General features: G+C 33.7%; 1 protein-coding gene across 5 annotated transcripts in view; it reads right to left on the reverse strand.

Annotated features, from left to right (window-relative positions):
- Positions 1 to 22705, reverse strand: part of NSD3 (nuclear receptor binding SET domain protein 3) — a 139166-nt gene that overhangs the window by 486 nt on the left and 115975 nt on the right. For 2 of the 5 annotated variants that reach the window (XM_074287254.1, XM_074287258.1), the window contains 10 exons: positions 22521 to 22697; positions 17576 to 17719; positions 14505 to 14661; positions 11260 to 11462; positions 9240 to 9352; positions 8391 to 8660; positions 5525 to 5641; positions 3144 to 3285; positions 1651 to 1757; positions 632 to 836 (listed from right to left, as the gene is read on the reverse strand). In XM_074287254.1, coding sequence (XP_074143355.1) covers positions 632 to 836; positions 1651 to 1757; positions 3144 to 3285; positions 5525 to 5641; positions 8391 to 8660; positions 9240 to 9352; positions 11260 to 11462; positions 14505 to 14661; positions 17576 to 17719; positions 22521 to 22697 — 1635 coding nt within the window. The remainder of the gene's footprint in view (positions 1 to 631; positions 837 to 1650; positions 1758 to 3143; positions 3286 to 5524; positions 5642 to 8390; positions 8661 to 9239; positions 9353 to 11259; positions 11463 to 14504; positions 14662 to 17575; positions 17720 to 22520; positions 22698 to 22705) is intronic. The other 3 variants (XM_074287255.1, XM_074287257.1, XM_074287256.1) reach the window with 3 other exon arrangements.

Below are 22705 nucleotides of genomic sequence, written 5' to 3' on the forward strand. Positions count from 1 at the left end.
ATGATCAAATAAATAACTAGATCTAGTTGTACACAGAGCACCCAAGTTCACACCAAGGCAGAGAGCAATTTCGTTTTTACAATCAGTGTTTTTGTTTGCTTTGCAATCCCCCCCCCAAACTGCTTTGGTCTTCTCCTTCATCCCCTCAATCCCCAGACTGCAAGATCACTTCTTTCTTGGAATGCAGAGTAAAATCCTTTCAAAACCTTCATTTAAGCTCATGTCCAGGCCAGCCTTCTTTTCATTTCCTATCAGGTTGTATTCCTTTGGATTTTATCATGCTTCTGAGCAGATGCTACTTCCCCTCCCCACTTCCCATTTCAAGCTCCTTGAAATCAGGCACTGTCATTTTTGTCTTGGTATCCCTATATTTAGCACACAGTGGAGGATTAGTAAATATTAATTAGCTAATTTACAGAAACCACTATATCACAGTTATAGACTGAGAGGAACTCTTTCAGGAGAGAATAATCTTTCCGAGGCTGGCAGTGACTTGGGCGCAGGTACTCTGACTCCACATTTAGCCTATTCTTTACTTTCCTGGGGCTTGGTTACCCTCAGGAAAGGTAAACGTGTCCTATGCTCAAATGTAAACACACCTAACAGCAAGCAAGCAAAGGCCAATTCTCACCATATGGTGGCTGCGTCAGATTAAGGCATAGCAGGTGGTATGCTTTCGGACAGTCTTTTTTGTCACACATGACCAGCTCTCCTCCATCTCCACACTGAAAACAATAATCCTCATGCATCTGTTTCTGTTCTGTTTTGATTTTTCGTTTCTTCTGTTTCAACTTAGCATTTTTTGCTTTTTCTTCATTTGCTGATGCAAATGCCGTCTGGCCAAAAAAAAAAAAAAAAAAAAAAAAAAAATCCAAATTATAATGACCAAGGACAGTGGAGGGAGCATCAAATAGAAAGTAGTCCCATATTCATTTAAATAACCAAGACCTTTAATTATCTAGAGAAATTTATAATTAATTGTTATTTTAAGGAAATGAATGGCTTTTTTTTTTCTTTTTCACTTTTTTGGTATTTTTTATTTGTTGTCGCTTCTTTAGTTAGTCTGGTTCACTCTTTAAAAAGAGTGGATTAATATGATTTCTTCCTCAATCTGGTAAAATAACATCCCCTTCTTTCTTCTTTGAATTAAAGTGGATAATTTTGCAATAAAGTAATTTTTAAACAAAGTACTTTGGAACAGTAAGCCCATGACACAACAATAAGAATGAGACTCAAAAAAAAAAAAAAAAAAAAAAAAAAAAAAAAAAGTATTCTCTTCACAGTGACACTAATGTCAAAAGTGGCATCTGAATTCATGTCTTTCCAAATCAGAATTTCTCTGATCTAAGCAATACTGACTCAAACAGGAAACACTCCCAATAATTCTTATATAAAAAAGGGGAAATTTTTCATGAATTTGTAAACCCAGCTAAGTCAGTCAAAGAATTATTCCAATCCTTAATTCCAAGAACTTTATTAAAAGGTCAGAAATGAACAGTGAGAACTTTTACCAATGTACTCAATTCTCTAAAAACATACTAGGTATCCCAAATTAATGACTTCTGGAATGGTTTTCCCTACTCTTCTTTTCTGTTTGCTGTGAGTAGGATCATTATCCTCCAGGTAATCTTTCTTTCCTATACAACTAACCTTTGGCCGAACTCCTAGGAAGCCACTGCAGTTGTCTGCTCCACAGTGACACTCGGTCCTGCCATTGCCCAGGCAATCCAGATTATAATTGAATGTTAACTCTACCCCTGAAACAGAAATAAAGCAATTATTCATATGCGAGACATTCTTGAAAGAAGAAATGTCATCAGATACTCATTCTTGACGAAAAAGAGACAATTTGGATTCAAAGGCTGTTCTTCCTCCTCAAGCCTCACCACATTAAAAACACCAGTGGAAAAGGAAACAAGAAAAATCATCCATACTTACACATAGCTACAGCAAATAAAAACTAAAAAAGAAGTGACATCCTCTACTCATCAACAGTTAGAATGCAGCCAGGAATTCAAATCCTGTTCCAGAAAATATTAATTTAGTTTATTTTTTTGTTCCAATGCTGTCTCCCTATATTCAGTAAACAATCCTATGATCGTGAAACCACAGAGTCCTAAATTACTAGATGTTATTTTGGATTAATCGATACTGATTATAGCCACAGTCTGACACTCAGAATAAGAATTGAATTGAGTATGGCTTATCACATACCTTTATCAAGCAGAAATTTAACCTAAGTTTCATTAGCCAGAATTTACAAATTTCTTAATATTATGAATATGTTTTTAAAAATCCCACATCTTGGCCCAAAGAGCTTGTTTGTCCTCCTTCCACACATTTTAGAAATTGAAAATGAAATCTCATCATTATGATATTTGAAGAAATGGTAATAATAAAAGGAACAGTTCTGTTTTAAGAAAAACTTTTATTGTTCTAGAATTTTCTCCCTCCCTTCTCTCCCCAAGACAGCAAGCAATCTGATATAGATTAAATATGTACAATCCTTTTAAATATATTTCCATATTAGCCATGCTGTGCAAGAAAAATCAGACCAAAAGGGGAAAAAATGAGAAAGAAAAAAAAAAAAACCCCTACACAAACAAAAAGATGAAAATATTATGTTTTGATTCCATATTCAGTTCCCATAATTCTCTCTCTGGATGTGATTGATTTTTATATGTATAATTAGGAACATATCAGTCTTTTAAAGAAACAAATTCAGCCAAAGTTAACCCAGGCTAATTACCTTCAGGACTTTAAAAAAAAAAAAAAGATCAGTAATTAAAATCTTCTCTAAATGGCTACAGATATAGACCATAATTACTTATATAATTCCATGAGAACATGAACAAGGACTATAACCCAAAGACTACCACCTGTGTTGAGACTCATTGTGCTGTCTTATTCAGAAAGCACATTTGAATTCTTTATGAACTGTACTTTGAAAAAAAGGCTAAGTTCAGAGTAAGGTATACTTCATAGATACCTGAGGAGTTTCCAAACTGAAAACAACTTTTTTTTAAAAATGGATTTTCCTCCTCTAAAAGGAAGTCTAAGTTATAATAAAAGAGAAGGGACGGGGAAAAAAAGGAAAAGAAAGAACAGAAAAAGAAAGAAACAAAAGAGAAGGGCTGCTTTACCTGCAGGAATATCACAAAGAGCAAAAAGTCCAACACGAACATCCCCATTCACCGTCCACTTTTGAGTTTCACAGTTTGGATTGCAACTATGATTCATAAAGCGAGAATAATTCCCTCTTGGGCCAGCATCGATTATACGGTCCTATGGCAAAAAGAAAATTATCTTTTACTCTATTTAGCACGAAAAATAGTAAGAGGTTCTCTTGCAGCAGATACTTTTCCACTTGCCTGTTCTGCAGTCTTCACCAAAATTTTATATTTAAGCAATTTAAAAGGGCAGTAACTCATATCCCCTTTGGAAAATAATTGTAAAAGCTGTCTTTAAGGAAAAGGTAATTTTGAAATAGTGATAGTTCAGTTTAGGTTTTTTGCTATCATTGTTTTGTTTTTTTAAAGTCTAGAACTTGAAAAAAAACACAAATGTATTTATAATATTTAAAGATGTTTGGAAATTCAACTGGGCTAAGGATAGGATTTTCAACAGGATTTGCTATTAAGAATCAGGCATCTGGGAAACTCTTGAGTAGGAAAAAAGAAGAGAAGCTTGAGAAAATGGCAGATGACAATTTATGATGGTAGCTAGACAATTAAGATCTCAAAAACCATCATTAAGAACTTTCTCTGAAGGTATTTTTAAACTGAGATTGGGAAGGGTATAAGTGTGAAGAAGAGTCTTTGCCTCAGGGATTGTTTCAATCACAGATTACTTACTTCCTAATAGCAAAATTAAAGCACACTGATAGAGCAAACTTGGGAGAAAATGTCTATAGGAAGGATAATTTTACTCAGCCTATATTTGCACTGATAATATGAACTTTCTGGATTTGAAATGTATAATAATTTGGGTAATCTTTGGAGCACTGGGTAAGCAGTCTCTATCTAAAAATCAAACCAGGGTTTCAAAGGGATACCACCTGGCAAAAATTGATTTGCTGTAACTTAAAAAAGCATAAGTATCAGGAGAGTTCTTTAAAAAAATTCCTTCTAATGAGCAGAACCAGAAGATCACTATACACTTCAACAACAATACTGTATGAGGATGTATTCTGATGGAAGTGGAAATCTTCAACATAAAGAAGATCCAACTCACTTCCAGTTGATCAATGATGGACAGAAATAACTATACCCAGAGAAGGAACACTGGGAAGTGAATGTAAATTGTTAGCACTACTGACTATCTACCCAGGTTACTTATACCTTCGGAAGCTAATAATTAATGTGCAACAAGAAAATGGTATTTACACACATATATTGTATCTAGGTTATATTGTAACACATGTAAAATGTATGGGATTACCTGTCATGGGGGGGGGGGAAGGGAGTGGATAATTTGGAAAAATGAATTAAAAAAAAAAAATTCCTTCTAGGTTTTCAAAGAAAGATTTTTCCTCTCTTACTAGGCTGGGTTCTAGACTCTGCTTTTGCCACTGATTTTTAGTGGGAACTTGGATATATCACTAAATTTTGTCATGCCTGAACTGAAATAGACAACTAAATCAGATTGTGTTTAGAGACAATAAATGTGAATGTAAGGTCTATTATTTATTAGAGTTTTATTGTATTTTACTAGAATTTAGCATCATTAATTATCTTGTTGCTTCTTTAATTAACTTAAAACTTGCAACCTATCCAAAGCTTCTTAAAATTTGGTATTTCATATGGGATTACACAACTGAATGTGGGGGTTGTGAAAAATTTGGCAACAGTATAAGATTTCTGAAAACAATGACCAAAATTCAAAGTAAAATGTGTAATTAATTTGAAGTGGTTCTGGCAGCCCATATAGCACTATACATCTTGAATCAAGCAATTTCTTTCTTTCTTTTTTAGGCTGGGGTTAAGTGACTTGCCCAGGGTCATACAGCTAGGAAGTGTTAAGTGTCTGAGACCAGATTTGAACTCCGGTCCTCCTGAATTAAAAGCTGGTGCTCTATTCACTTTGCCACCTAGCTGCCCCCGAATCAAGCAATTTCATTGCCACTGTGGCTCTGAACATACAACATGTACACTTTGCAGTGCATATGCATGAATGTTAACAGAAACACCTTGGGGCTCAAATTCTAGACAGGATAGTATAAAAATTTCTTGGATGAAAAGGATTTGTGAGAAAAAAGTTTAAGAAGCCCTGTACTATATTTTAGAATTCTGCCTTTTTAAAAAAATAAAATTTTAACAGTTGCTTAAAATATTCACGATCCCCAAAATTCTACTGAATCCTTATTTAATATATATTATAGGTACAAAATTATAGTACTTAGAATTCTGGCTCTATTTTCAATCACCAAAGACTTAATTTGGGCTTACTCCTATAATTAAACTCAATGCAGGCAGGACTTAATATCGATCATCTTGTTTCATAAGAAAGAAGATACTTTTCTTACCTTGGTAACTGTTAACATATAAAAATTAGTTATGTTGTTCTCATGGGCATGTTTGATTCGAAGTCTGCATTCTTCTTCATCAATTAACTCCCCAACATATTCATTTACAAATTCACCCTGCCCAGAATAAAAATCATAAGAAATATATTATTTGTGCTCCTAACATAAGGATGACATAGCTGAAAATGAAAAGAAATCCCATAAAAATATTGAAATAATACATAAAGAGGAATGAACTTTAGCTGCAGAATGGTAAGTGGATTTCAATCTGGCTATTTTTCAAATGTCTCAGAAGTGATAAAGAATATAGGATAGTAGAAAGAATGAAGGATTTAAAGTCAGAAGATGTGGGTGTAAGGAATGACTGTAACAAGTATATTTACTATCTTTGTAATTGATTGTAAATAAATCACTGAACCTCAGTTTCCTTTGTAAAATGGGTGTGACAATACTGCATAGAGTACATAGCTATCTGGATATAAATGGTATAGAATAAAGAGTCTGTTATTATTGTTAGGTGACATACTGATTCTTCCCCTCAAAGAAATAAACATTCTTTTAAAATACAGTGGCACTGCTTTACAAAAACACAACTAAGGAATTAATCAACTTCATAGGCAGGTATTTTGTGACATTTTCAACAAATAAAGTTATGGTTTAGTTTAAAGATATATGACCTCTATACTCCAAATAAATGAGCCCTATTATATGAATATTACTTCTTATAATCACAGAATCTATATGAAAAAAAATCTGCCAACTATTCCATTTTAAAAACAAGAACATTAGTTTTCAAGTATTTTTCTATAACCATGATCATGCTTTTATTAGTCCTTTCTTTATATCCCAACTCCCAGCATTAGTGTTTTTATAGCCAATACCATTCTATACCAGTTAATTGAAATTGTATAATATAGTTCATATTTCCTGGTTTTGGTAAAGTATTAATTTGCTAGAGTCCACTTAATTAAAACTGATAAAAGCAAAATAATCTCTACTACAGAAATAAACATTGGAGAAAATGTTATGTGAGATATGCCAATCAAATTCTGCTGTTCTCATGACTGTTTCTGAAAAGGCTCAGCATCATTAGCAGCAGCATTTGTACAGTGCTATAAGATTTGCAAAGTACTATACAAATATCTCATTTTAGCATTCTCCTGGGTGACAGGTACTATTACTATTCTCATTTTACAGATGAGGAAACTAGGGCAGAGAGAGATGAAGTGATTTGCCAAGGATCACACTGCTAGTCTATGAGGCTGACTTTGAATTTAGGTCTTCCTAACTCTAAGTCCAATTTTCTATGCATTGCACTATCAAACTTCCTCAACGGGCAGAATATACAAAGCACACACTAACGAGTCAAGAGAAATTAAATTCAGCCAATCTGAAAACAGCTTTGAGTCAGATGAAGGAATAGTTTTCTCACTCTTTTGGTCCTACAGATTAAGGGGAATTCCCATCCCTGTACAGTATAGAACCATAGATCCAGAGGCCTCAATAGTCCTTGTTTTTTCTCCCTTCACCCACCTCTTATTTTTCCACTCCCCTATTATTTAAAAATGTATTAGTTCAAATTCTGGACTTTCATTTGTAGTGCTACTCTTATGAAATTATATTTAGAGTGATATTTTGCTTCATATTAGGTTTATGTTGAAGCAGTTGTTAACACACAACTAAGAAGTATCCCAGTAAAGACAGACACTATACAGCGGAGATAAGACAGAAATCTAGCTTCTGCTAATTAATATCTCTGGATCTCAATGTCAATGCCTTCTAGCTCTTAAGTCTGATATAGTGTTACTGGAGAAAGCAATTTATGTGCAGGTTAACAAAGAATATTGAGAACAACATGTACTTAAAAATAACAGTATAACACCTTAGAGTTCTGTCAGCAAAGCCAGTGTGTGCCTTCTTGATTGATTAACAGTTACTTATCTTGGGCAAACTAGAAGAGCGCTATTTTAAAAATTGGTCTTTGACTATTAAAAAAAAAATTTAATTGTCTTTGATTAAGAATACACAAGTGTGAGATGAGTGAATAACTCAGACCAACTCAGAAGAACTCAAACACCAACTAGGTACAGGTCATTTTTTCTATAGGCAGTTTACTAGAGCAGTAATGGCTGAAAAAATATCCACTTAATGGCTAACCTTGTGGTGATGAGGTTCTTCACATTCAGCTATACTTGTCTTCAGATAAAAATCTACTCAATAACATTGCTTTAGATATTAAGAATTAAGATTTATAAAACAAACCACCTTTAATTCTCTTTCCTTCACAAATGGAAACTATTACAATTAAAAAAAAAATCACCAGAAAACAGTGCCCATGTCATAATTGAAGTAATGTTCAATTACTAACTTCTCATTTTTCCTTCTTTGCCATTAAGACTTCAAAATATACATGATTTTTAGATATGTGTATTTTCCCAACCAACACAAGACTAACCTGCTCCCCACCCCCACCCCCTCCCCAGCCCAATTTAGTAACAAGACTTTGTCTGGACAACCCTGTAGGAACAAATTTTCTTTACCAGCCAAATGGGCCTTGGAAAGGCAATCTGTCACCAGACTTGTACTCAAAACTTTTCCACTTTAGTACAATCTGTTAAGAGTTTGCACCCCATGGGTACAATTTCTGAGACCTTGGGGCTGCTCCCATGCAAACCTCTTTGTTAGGCAATAAGCATGTATTAAGTGCTTATTATGTGCCAAACATGAGGTAGGGATCTTGAGGTGTTAAATTTGTAACCTAAGTAAATCTCAAAAACTTGATAAGCTCCCAGTTTTTCTGGGTTTACCAAGACAGCCCAAGCTCCTACAAGGTGCAGTTATAGGCACTTTATTTTCAAGAGGCCACCTTCTTGATGTTCCTCTTGGTCCTCAGGCCCCAGCCTCGGCTCTCGGTCTTGATGACTTCTGTTTCGGGATAGAGCCTTTTGGTGAAATATTGGTTCTGGCATCGGTCCCCAGCTGGGCACACTTGGGGGTGACATTCATACTGCAGCATCCGGTTCAAGCACTCTGACTCCAGACCACAGGGATTTTCATCAGCAGGCTTACAATTACAGCGTGGGATCTCCGACAGGTCAGCTACTTGGATCTGGACCTTCCCTATCACTTTGTTGGCCTGACAAACAAAACCAGAAATGAGCATCAATGAGTGGTCAAAGCACTGAAAAAAAGAGATGATTTTAGGGTTGGTCTGAGACATGCTACTGACTTGCTCTGTGTCTGGGAAAGGCATGTTACCAAAGCTTCAGTGGTCACTTATGAATCAAAGGCAAGCTGTGTTCCTTCTAGTTAAATGGAATTTTATAAGCATAAACAAAATAATTTATGTGAAAGTGCTTTGGGCTTTTTTGGAACCAAGATACTATATAAAAACAAGATAATGTTATTACTATGTGAATGCAGGCTAACTGGTGAAGTGAGAAATGAGGTTTCATATATGATGTGTCACATTCAAGATATCCCAGAAAGTTTGTGTTTTCAAATACTTAATCCTCATTACAAAGGTCCAGCAGTGCACTCTTTGGCTCTCATTTGATGTTAAAAAGAGCAGAAAGAGTTCCCATTAAAGTGCTTAAAATTAACAAGAAACTAAGTGACAAATTGTAGAAGCTGTCACAAGACATAGTCCATGTGATCATTATGAAAACTGTGTGTGTCTGGCAAGAAGTCAATTTGCTCAAAGGGAAACACTCACTTTAATGTGCTTGTAGGGTGGGGGTTTTCTTGAATTTCTTTCCAGCTCCAAAGCTTCTTTACTTTCTCTTTGTGCTTTCAGCTCCTGGAAACGTTTTGCAGCTTCCTCAAGTGCTACACAATAGCAAACAATGTATGTAAACAGAAGGTGTCAAGTGAGCTTCTTACATTGTCCTTTCACTACCTGGAGAATAATTTTTTTCTTTTCTCCTCTTCCCCCTTAAAGATTAGATTCTGGAAATTTCCAACTCATAAACAACAGACAAAAGAAACATGTACAAATTAGAAATGTGAATCATGGACTCTATAGATTACATGTCAAACTCTTTGGATCAGAGCTGATTTGAGACCTACTTTAGTTAGAACATGGTTCTCAGGGAGACTCAGGAAAGCTTTTTACCTGGATCTAGATTTTGTTTGCTGGAAAGTTTCTTAGAAATTAGACAGTTGTAAGAGCAAGAAGGATTAACTTATAATTACTACTATTCCACTTAGTCTGAAGAGTTTATTTTGGTCAATACAACCAGGATCCCCTGGAAATAACCCTTAAAAGTACATACTTTTGTCAACAGGGTATGGAGAAAGAACCAATAGCATAGACTATATTGCAATATGATATAATGGAACTCAAATGCATTTGTTTGTGAAAGGCATTTCAATATATGTCTAACACAATGACAAGCTGAAGTGGGGAGGGAATATGATATTGTAAAAAGAAAAAATCAGTTCTTGTTATAAGCTTGATATCAAACTCTTTACCAGAGATATATGAAACAAAGTGGTTTTTTTTTTTTTTGCCAGCTGACTTCTTCCTTTTTTTCCCGTGTTAATTTTGTTTGTGCAAAATTAATTTAATTACAATTTAATGTAAAATAACCTATTTTGTTTTTTGCAACTGGCACCCACCCCTTTTAAGTTAAAAGTTGTATAAAATTAATAGTATCAGATGTTTTTTTAATTTAAAAAAATATTTTAAAAATGTATATTTAAGTAATATGTTCACTATTCATTTATTTTGAACCTCTTATTTAATACCAAAAACTATTCTCTATGATAGAGCTATTGGGAAAAGATGTGAACAAACAGTTCTTAAAAGAGAAATTGTAAACTATTAGCAACACATTAAAGAGTGTTCCAAAGCACTAGTCAGAGTTTACAAACCAAAACAACTCAAACCCAAACAACTAGCAAAGATAACAAAAGAAGAAAACAGTTAATTTTGGTGTGTTTGTGGAAAAAGAGGCAAAACTAATACATTATTGGTGGAGCTGTGAATTGGTATTACCATTCTGGAAAACAATTTGTAATCATGCAAATAAAGCCACTAAAATGTTCATAGACTTTGACCCAGAGATTCCATTAGTAAGGTTATAGCCCAAGGAAGTTATTAACATAAAGTAGAACTTTAAATAAAACAAAATATTGCTAGTGGCCTCTTGGTAGTAGCAAAGAACTTGAAACAAAGTTGATGCCTGTCAAAAGGGAAATAGCCAAACAAATTATGATACAAATGACAAACATGATGAAAACAGTTAAACTGATGCAAAGTAACGTAAGCAGAATCAGGAAAACAAACAAAATACAGCCAACATACGTGGAAAAGAAGAATCTCTTAATAAAACAATAAAAAATAAGTTTTGCAAAATGACAAAAAAAACCACCCCCTCCCACAACCCAACCCAATCCCCCAAAGAGATATCTCCCCACAATATTTTGCAGAGGCAGGAGGTCGACAGTGGGAACACTGAATATAATATTAGATTTTTTTCAATGTGCTGATCAGTTTTGATAACTTTTTCTCATTTTAGTTTTTTTTAAATTATAAGTGATGCCTCTCTGAGAAGAGGAAAGAAAAAGGATATGGCGAAAATGTAGGCAATATAAAAACAAAAGATATAAGTTTAAAAAATTCTAACATCTAATGAAAACAATGTTATTGCCATGCAAATGAGGGGCCACTGCGTAGGGTATCAATTCCTAGAGTCCTGGTTTTAAACCACAATACACATTATTCAATTTACCTTTTTTGAAGGTCTTGTTAATACTAGTTTGCCCCTCAGCAAAGCTTTTGTCTCCTTCAACATATGGGAACACTCTGCCCTGATGCACCCAATAGTAGTCATGAGAACCAAAGAAGAACACAGGAAAGTCCCCCAAGTCATGTTTAAGGCCTTGGATGTTAAGAGGCACGGACCTAGGATTGCAGATCTCTGCTGGCCACCACCTAGAAACAAAATCAATTTTTAAATAAAATACTTGGATCATGAGAAGAGAAACCACATAATTATTACTTCAAGCTTGGTGGAAGAAAAAAGGGACAGGGATATGGACTGGACCTGTGATTTCATTAGTATAGGGAACTCCCAGATGAGGAAACTCCCTCTCCCAATGCAGGTCGGCACCTTCTCTGCAACTTAAGAGTCTTAGAGAGTTGCCTAGAGCACTGAGAGGTTAAGTGACTTGCCGAGGGTCACACAGCCAGTATGTGTCAGAGGCGGGACTTGAACCCAGGTCTTCCTGGCTCCGAGGCCAGCTCTCTATCCACTACGCCACGCTGCCTCTCCTAGGGGGAAAAAAAAAGGAAAGTTATATAATTCATAAATTTTGTTTAGGTCCTAATAGTTTAAACAAGATTAAAACCAATAAAGTCTTTTATGCTAAGAAATTCTTTAAAAGTGAATCATATAATTTTTTTATATGAATACAGAGAGAATACAGATTGAAAAGTTTTTTCTTATATTCAATATCATTTCAACTTCAGATAAAATAAGTCAGGTGTTCTCCTAGAAAAATGGTTCAACTATTTGCTCTCTTATAACTAAACATGACACATTCATGAATGCATTCTGAGAATAAGCTGGTGCCAACAAAGATATGGCAAGGCTTCTTTTTTCAATAGTACCCTTCCTTCCAAGAGAATTTCTAAATCTTCAGTCAGTTGAGGACATATACCTTTTAGCTAAATGTGCAATGTTTTACACTACACTGTAATTCAATAGTATGTGGTCTCAATCGTAGTTCTTAAATTTCAACAAACCTGAGTCTGGAATAAAATAAAGGCAAAAATGCCTCATGCAAGAAGGAATACTATAGCAGCAATTAAACAAAACCATCTGTGATGCATTTGATAGCTTCTGGCAATTAGAAAGTCAAGAAATGGTTAGAAAAAGCTAAGGAACCCCAAGCTCAGGCTCTCTTTTATGGCTACTTACATGAGATCATGAAAATCAACAGCAAACACACAAAACAGTTTTTTGGGCATCATCTTCTTTTTCATGGCCATGTGTTTTAAAAAGCCTCAACAAATATCTTGGTGAGCATTACTGAGCTGATAAAAAATTTGCATTCCTCAACACACAGTACAGAATCTGCACAGACATTCCATATTTTGGAATTTCTCCCTAATTCCCCTTCCCACCCCCCGCCACTGAACATCACAATAAAAATTGGTACCCAATTTAAGAAAACAATACTTTGTTAAGGCACTATTTAGTTTACCCTTGAAGCAATCTGTGAAATGAATATTCTAGATGTTTCTAAATATTTTAAGAAATTTAACCATGTTAGGATACAGGATAGGAATAATTAAGACTTCCAAGGAGGGTTGAATTACTTGATCTCTCAAGATTTGCTACATACCTTCCATTTTATTCCTTAGGAACCTCTGGATAGGAGTAACTTACTACTCACAATTAACAGCTTCATGTGGTCTAGCTGAATCAAACTAGCCACATCAAAAATACTACTACTACTACTACTACTACTACTACTACTACTACTACTACTACTACTACTACTACTACTACTACTACTACTACTACTACTACTACAACAACAACAATAACAACAACAACAACTACTACATAAAGGGTTAGTTCAGAATGAAGTGTTGAAGTTTTTTCAAAATATACAAAAAGAATTTGCCTGGATAGAAAAACATATTGTCAATGATCCCAACACTGCCTTGAGTATTCCTTCAAAGACTTTCTTTTTTTGCATTCTAATTGCCTTTATGATTGAATCTCCACTGAACATCACATTTATGAACTTTTAAAAACTAAATTAGAAGATGGACCTATAAGCTAAGCAAATACAGGAGAAGAAATGAGCCTCATTAAAAATTACTTTATAATATCAATAACTGAGAAAGAAGCCCAACACATTGGAATTCTGGTATAAATACAATAGTATTCTCCTCTTTTTTTAAAAAAAAAGAAAAATAACTTGAATTGTATCTTGCATTTGGTGAAATCTTAGTTATAAAATTTATTTTGGTGGTACTCTGTAATGTGAAGATGTTGAATTCTTTAACAAAGTGATAAATATGGGCTTTAAAAGCAAGAGAAAGGTCTTTGGGAGTAGAGTTAGAAAAGATAGGTTTAAATCTCACACTTATTTAATAATACCTTAGAGGTATGTCATGTCATCTCTCTGGACAGCAGTTTCTTCATCTGAAAATTGAACTGGCTGGAAATTATGAATTTCTAAGATTCCCTTTCAGATCTAAATCTCAGATTCTATAGAGGTGCAACATTATCACAGGATTTCAATTTATACATTCTAGTTATTGATCAGTTCTAAGCAACTTAAAATCTAAGATTTTTGAAGGGAGTTTTGTACAATAGAGGAAATGCTATTTCTCTCTTCCTTTTTTAGTTAGATTAAAAGTTAAAAGGTTCTTTTGGAAAGATTTTTATTCTCATCAGATTCTAAATTCTCTTTTTCATATCCAAAGAACCTAAATCTTTAAGTTTTCTAGTTAGAAGTGATTTAGGGCAGCTAGGTGGCGCAGTGGATAGAGCACCAGCCTTGAATTCAGGAGGACTCGAGTTCAAATCTGATCTCAGACACTTAATACATCCTAGCTGTGTGACCCTGGGCAAGTCACTTAAAAAAAAAAAAAAAAAAAAAAAAAAAAAAAAGAAGAAGAAGTGATTTAGATTTAGGTTCAACAGTGTTATGAACATAAAGAGATTTTTATAAATAGTTCTGCTGACAAACTTTTTCACTTGGAAATAGCAGAAATCCCTTCACAAAGTGAAGTTCTTCTTCTCTCAATTGTCTCCATCCCCAAAATTAGCAAGAGAATTCCAAAGACAGCTCTCTTAGATCTTAAAAATAAAATAAAATTTAAAATGCTGACAAGATGTAACATTTATCTTGTATTTAGGAAAAGAATTCCTCATAGTCCCCATCAATAATCTAGTTAAGTTAAAAACCTAAGTCTTCAAAGTGACAGAATTTCTCTTTGCCCTTAGAAACTTGCCTGTAGTTTCCCAGCTTGACCCAAACAATCTGCTTGTAATGGAGTTTCTTGCCAGCTTTACAGTCATTACAGTTCCAGCAGCCTTCTGGCATCACTATGCTGAGGCATTCCGGGTGGAAGGAAGCTGGGCACGATTCACAGCACAACAGTTTTCCACCTTGAAACAAACAAATAGTTTTAATAACTGACAAAAGGAAAGAAGAAAGAGAGCAAAGATTTTCTTTTAATTTCATCATATTACTTTATGTTAAGATTTTTTAAAAGTAAGGCAAGGGATCAGGTCACTGTCATCATAATGGCTCAAAAAAGAAAACAAGCAGGCCTGCTACTCCCCAGAACAGGGAAAGATACTGTCTCTCTTTGCCACCAGAATAAGGAAACAAAACTCATTAAAAACAATACACTTCACATGCAAAACCCTAAGATTTAATGACCTATTTAGTATCAAGCCCAACAGATGGAAAAATAGTTATATGGGAACAAAAATAATTTAGAGTAGGTCAATTTGAATAGGTGTTTCTTTTTTGTTGTTACTTCTTTGTAAGCCTTATTTTCCTATTCTGAACCAATACCATGGGTATATCTGAATCCCTTCTTATTAAGTTAATGGGCATGAAAAGTGTTCTCTTGGTGGCTTTATAGCCATAGCTTCTGTTTCCATTTTTTAAAACACACAAAAAAAGCAAAAAGGAGGCTATCTTCTTCAAATTTGTGATGGTAACTATATTCATTTTTTTATTGTTGCTGATAATGAAGGTCCAACCAGTTTTTGGAGTATAAATGTAAAAAAACCAAAAACAAACCAATTTGAAATGAATTGGTAACAGAAGGAATTGTCTCTCACCTACTGCCAATCAGAAGACCCCTATAAGGGCATAAAATTATCTTAGGATGTAATAAATAAAATCCAAAATATACAGGATTTGCTTTTTTGGCTTTGATATTCTTATATGCCTTTAAAAGTGGTCATTGATGGAAAGGTGAATAAATTTCATCTTCAATGGATGAATGAAACTCACATTGTAACTGCATTTATGACAACATTTATTCAACACTACTAGCATTTACTGAGTTGTACTGGGACTGAGTCCCATTGCACAAAATCTAGGCAAACTAAAACATATATCATCCAACCTTTTGAATATTCTTGCCCACCTACAGACTTTCAATCTTTTAAACTGATAACATAATTTATTATATTTCCTCTGCTAAAACCTTTATACACAATTATCTGGTATTTTCTCCCTTTACTTCAGACTTGACCAATTAGCCCAATTCTCCAGTTCTATAATTGGAGTGTTATGTTAAGGTAGGGAATCCCTCTTTGTTTCACACAAAATTGGTAGTATTCAGTTTGTCCTTCCTCCAAAGTCAACCAAGATTTGGCTTTGATACTCTGGATGAGAGAATCAAGCTGACTATTGAAAACTCTCATGGTAAGATGCCAATGCACAAGAAATACAAATCAAAAAGAAAATACAAAAAGGAGCATCTCCGTGCTAACAAGAAAAGTTTCCTTTATATGCATTAGTAATGAACTATCCAACTAAGCAAACAGAGGGCTCAAAATAATTTTATTTATATCAGGATTAGCACTGAGTATTGAAAGCAAAGTAAGCAGAAATTATAATCATCTAATTTTAAAGAGACATTAATAGGGATACCATTTCCTTAAATACCTCAAATTATCTAAATTCAGAGTGAGAGGTAGAAGCAAACATTTTGTTACAAGGTAGGTTACATATCTATCACCTGGACTTCACTGAAAGTAATTTCACTAAACAAGATACAAATTGACTTACGAAAAAAACCTCACAAACAATTCCAATGTAATTCTTCATAGCTTCCAAAGTACTTGCTTCTTCAAAATACAAAATATTTTGAATGTCACATTTCCTTTTAGTGATGCTTTATATCTTCATTTTGAAATAAGGTAGGCCAATAGAATTAGAACAAAAGTTATTTTCTGGAGTTTTGTTTAGTTTTTAATGGGGGGCTGGCAAAAATTATAAACCTATAAACCTCTCCCAATAAGGGAAATATGCACAGCTAAAAGAAATCTATTTATCTATTAAATTAATTTGTTTAGGATTGACAGTTGAAGTACCACAGAAATATCACTAAATGTTCTTCCTCTCTCATTAGATGCAGGCTAAATTTAAAAAAAAAAAAAAAAAAAAAAAAAAAAAAAAAAAAAAAGATCTCTTCTCTCCAATTAACTGGACTGAAATATAGAAAGACAACTGATTCCAAATTACCTATGGATTATTTATCCATACTAAACTGTTATATTTCAGGTAGGTTCCCCTTTCTTTTCTTACCCAATGCACTCTTGGACTGTTTGCCCCATATGCTCAGGGCCAGTTAATATTATTACAGAAGCAGCAAGAACAGTAAAAAGGCTGGATTATGAAATCAGAGGACCTATATTCTAATCCCAGGTTGGCTACTTACTCCCTGTGTAAATTAGGTCAAGTCATCTGACCAAAAGACTCCTCTCTCTCTCTCTGTTTTCTTTCTTTCTCTCTCTCTTTTTTTTTTTTTTTGGTAAAATAAAGGAATTGGACTAGATGATGCTTCTAACTCTAAACTAAAGATCCTAATATTGCTTAGGGAAAACAGATTTCGTCATAGGAACATAAGAATTATCAGTGGAATGGGTTATCTATATATTACTGCCAGGAGTTACAACAATTATTTCCAAATATATTCACCTTCCTTTAACATAAATGGGACTTTTTATATACACAGAAGGGAAAGGTAGCCTCAGGATAACATTCTACATTAAGTAAACTTCGAGCTTAACAAATTGAACCTCCTAGTATGGTAGAGGCAGTCTATCAAAAAACCCTGACTCTCAGAAAGAAGAGCAGGTAGAAATTTGTAATGATGCAATTATTTTAAGCCCTTTTAATAACTTCTACCAGTCATATGAATACACACTCACAACAACCAAGGCAAAATTTACCAAAAACAACAGATGCTTGAGAGGCATACATTTTTCTTTTATTTAAAGAAAAAAGATAGAAAAAGCAAAAATAAAAGAAGAGAGAAACTATTTTAGTTATTACCTTTCTCACATTTCTTTTTGGAAGCTGACGAAGAAGGAATCATAGGTAATTTCAACTCAGCACGATTTGATTGAATCAGTAGGTAGTGGGACTTATAGGCAATTGAATTGAACATGGGGTCTGAATGATCCTGAACTATTAGCCCTATACGAAACAAACAGAAAGAGATGAGTTGCAATGAAACTACCCATGATTCCATAAGGAAAAATAAAATAAATCAATACCTATTATGCAACTATGCTTTAAAGTTTGAAAGAAAAGATAATATGAAGAAAAAGAAAGATCTGACAGAAAAGTTTCTATAGCTACTAGTGGGAGTCTGAATGACTTACTGCTTCTACTTTAAGTGGAAGCCTACATAGAAAAAAAGAGAAAATACTTTTATATCTAAAAACAGATGAATAGTACTTAGTTTTGAAGAGCTGAACTGCATTTCAAAGACACAAAGACACTAGTTACTTCCCTTTTGAATAGCCACATTTCTATATTTTTATGATTTTATTTAAAATACTACCATACCTCATAATTTAACCAAAACAGATCACTTTTAAAGCTCTCAATTCAAAAGCTGAGAAATAATAATTTTTGACAACTGAATAGGCCCAATTCTTTTAAGATTCAATCATTAAATACTAGCTGAGGGCAGAACTCAATCTATTCTTTTCCATTTTTTCCAAGGAAGAATCTTGTCAACATGCTCAGAACCTTTAGTCAAACTCTTAATACCTTTTCCTCATTCACAACACTGTTCTCTATTAAAATTGCACATGACTAAGAAGCCATGAACTGTTTAAGTTGATAGAAAACTATTTCATCATTTTCCACAGTCAAGAGTATATGAGTTCTCTACTGGATGTAAATCTATCTGCTCAGGGAAGGCAGACAAAGCCCACTAATGTGACCTTCCTTGCTTCCACGGAAAAATTTCTTGGTAGATGAAACAATAATGTAAGCTTTAAAAATTTAAACAACAGCTATCTAGCCTGAAGCCTGAAACTGTTTCTTCTTACCTTGGCTACCAGCTGTTTGACAGAACAAAATCCTAGGTACTAGTTATTTTATATAGCCCTGGAGGTGATGATGGACTTTGCTTTAGCAAATGCAGTTTATAGGGATCATATGCTTCAAAATTACATTCTTTGTCCTGGGGGACTGAATTGTCATCATCTTTATCAACCTCATATTATGATAGATCAGGCCTGGCATTTCATCTGCTCAAAGCTAAACTGGAAGTAGTCACTAACATATGATTCTCTGAGCTTAAATTGTGTATTATCAAGATAATTTTCATGAATTTAACAAAATAAAGAACCTAAACCCCCCCACCTGCCTAATGCCACTATTAATTGTCATTACTAAAATATAACATTGAAATTTTCAGCATGGGCTACCTGATAACAAAAGATAGATGCTGATAATCATATTTTTATGTGCTGAGACAAAATGTGTTTATCTCATCAACTGAGGCATGATGCATCGCCAAAAGTCAATGGAGAGATGAAGTCTCTATGCAATGATGTAGCTCCTAAATTATCACCCTCCTCCCATTCCTTCAAAAATTATATGTAATTCCTGAGAGATAGGATATGAAGAGTCAGAGGTCCTGGATTTTAGAAATTCCTAAGTTTAGAAGAAACTTTTTTTTTTTTTTTTTTTTTTAAACTCACTGAAAGAAAATCAAACCAAGGAAACAGTGGAAGGTGCACTAGAGGAGGAGCTAGGTGACTCAGCTCTAGTTACTCATTGCCTCCTTTTCTTTTGTGTGACTTTTGGCAAATCAGACTAAAACTCATTTCCTTTCTTATCCATACAAACTAAAGGATTCATTAGATAATCTCTAAGATACTTCTTAGTTCTAAAGAGTCTGCCATTTTATGTAATTTTCTAATGTCAGAATTTAAATAGATGCCTTTTGATCAAATTTAACTCTCTTAAATGTTGAAAGAACTATGACATTTATTTTCACCTCAGAAAGCTTCTTGTGCTTCACTTTATAGTTACTACAAAAATCCTTTCCCAATCTCCTCAACTCCCAATAGTTAACCTGGTAAGAACAATGTCTACCATATAATGGGTGGGAAATTAAAAGTTTTTTCTTGCATGATGCACAAAATTTATAAACTACAGTTTTTAAATTATAATTTTATTCAAAATGAATAAAAGCAAAAATTTTAAAATTTACTTATGTTTGATAAACCACACGGAGGTAACTGAAAAATAGGTCCTGTGACATAACAGCATATTAGAGTTTTATGACTTTCATTTAATATTTTTGCCTTTATTTCCTTATCTGTAAAGTGGGAAGCCATTTACCCCATAGAGAGGATGGGAGAAAGAATTCAAAACAATAAATTTCGCGGCCCCCCCCCCCAAAATGCTAAGCACTGTTAGGTTCTTTATGATGCAAACATAAAAGATGCAAAAATGCCTTGGCTCTAGAAGGTTACCTTCATATTTCTAGTAAATATGCCACCATTATGATTAGTCAAGGGATCTAATTTATTTAAAATTCAAAAGCCCAAAATGCAATACCCTACACTAAATGACGAGTCCTAAACTCTTTTCTAGTTGTCCCCGTATCTTTAAATTTGGTATGCTTGAAAATTATTTCAAAATAAATGATCTACCAATAATCAAAAGAAATGTCCAAGAACAAGTTTTAGAATATAAAGTAGTAATGGAAAATAAAATAGGCCCACAGATTAAACAACACAGCAGTTAGAAACTTTAGCTACAAAACAGATGATATAAATATGTTTGGGTGTAGGCTCATTCACTGTCAGTTAAATTAAGTTGCTGGGAATGCTGATTTTTAAAAATAGCCTCCAGAAAGTGGTAAACAGATTTTTTATGAGAGATAATGAAATTTTATCACTGTCACAAATCTGCTGCTTTAAAATTCTTTAAAGGTAAGCATTTTATATTGTTATTTTCTTGTGACACTCATTGAGTGGAGAAGGGGAGAGTAGAAAAAAAATGAAAACATTTTTTGTGCTTATCTGCCTTTCTGCCAAATCAAAAAAAATTTTTTTTAAATGCTACAAATATGGGGCAAAAATATTTCTTACTACAAAATATACTCTGTTTGCTAAGCAATGTTTTATTGTAATATTCACTTGTCCTTGTAGTAGTATAACAGTATATTATGTTTATTCTTCTAATAAGCACACAGCCCATATACTTTCATGAGAATCACAATTCATGCTAGTCATAAAACTCTATAAAGAATACTATACTCTAGTACATAAAACTCAATGTATACATCGAGAAGAGTGTGCACAATGGGACTAAATCTGCTAATAAATGGCAAAGAGAATAACTTTGGGAACAGTACTTAATTTCTACAAGTTATGGAAAACCTTTCCTATGTTGTTTAAAGCAAAATTAATCACAAAAGTAAGCTTGATTACAGTTCTCAGCCCTCAGTAACAAACACACAAACACATATACACATTTTTTGGCAAGATAAAATTTTTTCTATTGAACATTAGAGGCAACAATGCAGTGGTACAGTGATTTAAGAGTACCAGCTCTGCTACTTATTACCCGTGTGACTTTAGTAGGCAAGTTACTTAATTTTTCTGGCCCTCAGTTTTCCTTATCAATAAAATGATATGGTTGGAACTGATGATCTCCACAATTCCCAAATCTAGATCTATGAGACTATAAGTTGGGGTCATGAAATTATAATTTAGTATCAGTAAATGTTTGATTTATATTTGAATTATATACCTATTTTATATGCCTATATACCCAGGTCATATTAAAATTTCTTGGCTGAAAAGGGATTGTGAGTGGAAAAAATTTAAGAAGCCTTGCTATAGAGTAAGGAAGACCTGAGCTCAAGTTGTTCCTCTGATGACCTACTATGTGACACTGCAAGTTATTTGATCTTTTAAATCTCAAATGCTCTAAGTTACACAACAGCTGCATATCTGTATTCATAGAAGAAATTTCCTAACCAGGACTACCCAACACCAGGAGAATCACATATCTGGTAGAAAATAAAGTACATTAATCAAAATAAAAAAGATCATTTCTGTGCAAAAAAGAAAATTATTAATTTTCTATAAAATTCTAAGAGAAATTAACAAGGCTAATATGAGTAAAAACTTTCATATATACCTAATTAATGAAGGAAAGATAAGGAAAAAAAGATAGTGTCACTTGGCATTAAAAACTGTTCTGGGGAATTAGTATTTATTGATTCCTAAATTATTTACTCTTTACAAATATTATGTGGTATAACAAAATGCACAGTATGGTATAGGATAGCAGCTAGATGTCCCCATAAAATAGCCAACTGAAAATGGTTTAATTCATTAAGCTATCTAGATGATGATGCACTGCTTGAGTTAATAAAATGTTAAATATTAGTTCTTGGTATTTTTAGACTTAAATAGCTGAGAATTGAGAAAGCTTGTAGTACTAGACCTTAATTAGTACCATATTTGCTGTCTTGGCCATGTCCCATAAACCCTCCATGATGGACCAAAACAATACAATGAAACAATACCAAGTAGTGAAAACAAATTTACTAATCTTTTCTTCCAAATGAAAATCTTATAATCACAGGGTTCTAGGTAAAAGGTAATTTAATATCTGAAGGACTTAGGTTGATTCTGTATTGCCCTAGAGAAAAGAACTTAGACCAATTAATATAAGGCAGAAGATTTCAGTTAAACATAATATGTAAGACTTTTTATAAAATTCTGGCTTGACCTAAACTGGAATCTCAAGTTTCATGAGGCAGAGTTCCTGTCATAGGAAGGGACAGAATTTAGATGATAATGTGTCAGATATTATAAAAGTGATTCTTGCAAAATTTCTAAGGTTATTCTGAGTGATCTCTATGGGTACTTCCAATTCAAAGAGATGATTTTTAAAAAATAAAAATACCAGTAGCATCAACTGAGAAAGAAAAGTAACTGTGTTAAGTGCTCACCTCTTGCACAAACGAAACAAAAGCCTACATTTACAGTAGAGGAAGAATGACTGCTCCTCTTGGAATGGTTACTACAGATGAGAATGTAGGACGACACAAACAGACTTCCTGCAGCTATGCAGCCATCTCCTGAATGATAGGCAATTGGGCATCTTAAACATCTCATCATGCGACCTGCTTAAAAA

Source organism: Sminthopsis crassicaudata, chromosome 2 (genome assembly GCF_048593235.1).
Source record: "Sminthopsis crassicaudata isolate SCR6 chromosome 2, ASM4859323v1, whole genome shotgun sequence".
Taxonomy (NCBI): Eukaryota; Metazoa; Chordata; class Mammalia; order Dasyuromorphia; family Dasyuridae; genus Sminthopsis; species Sminthopsis crassicaudata.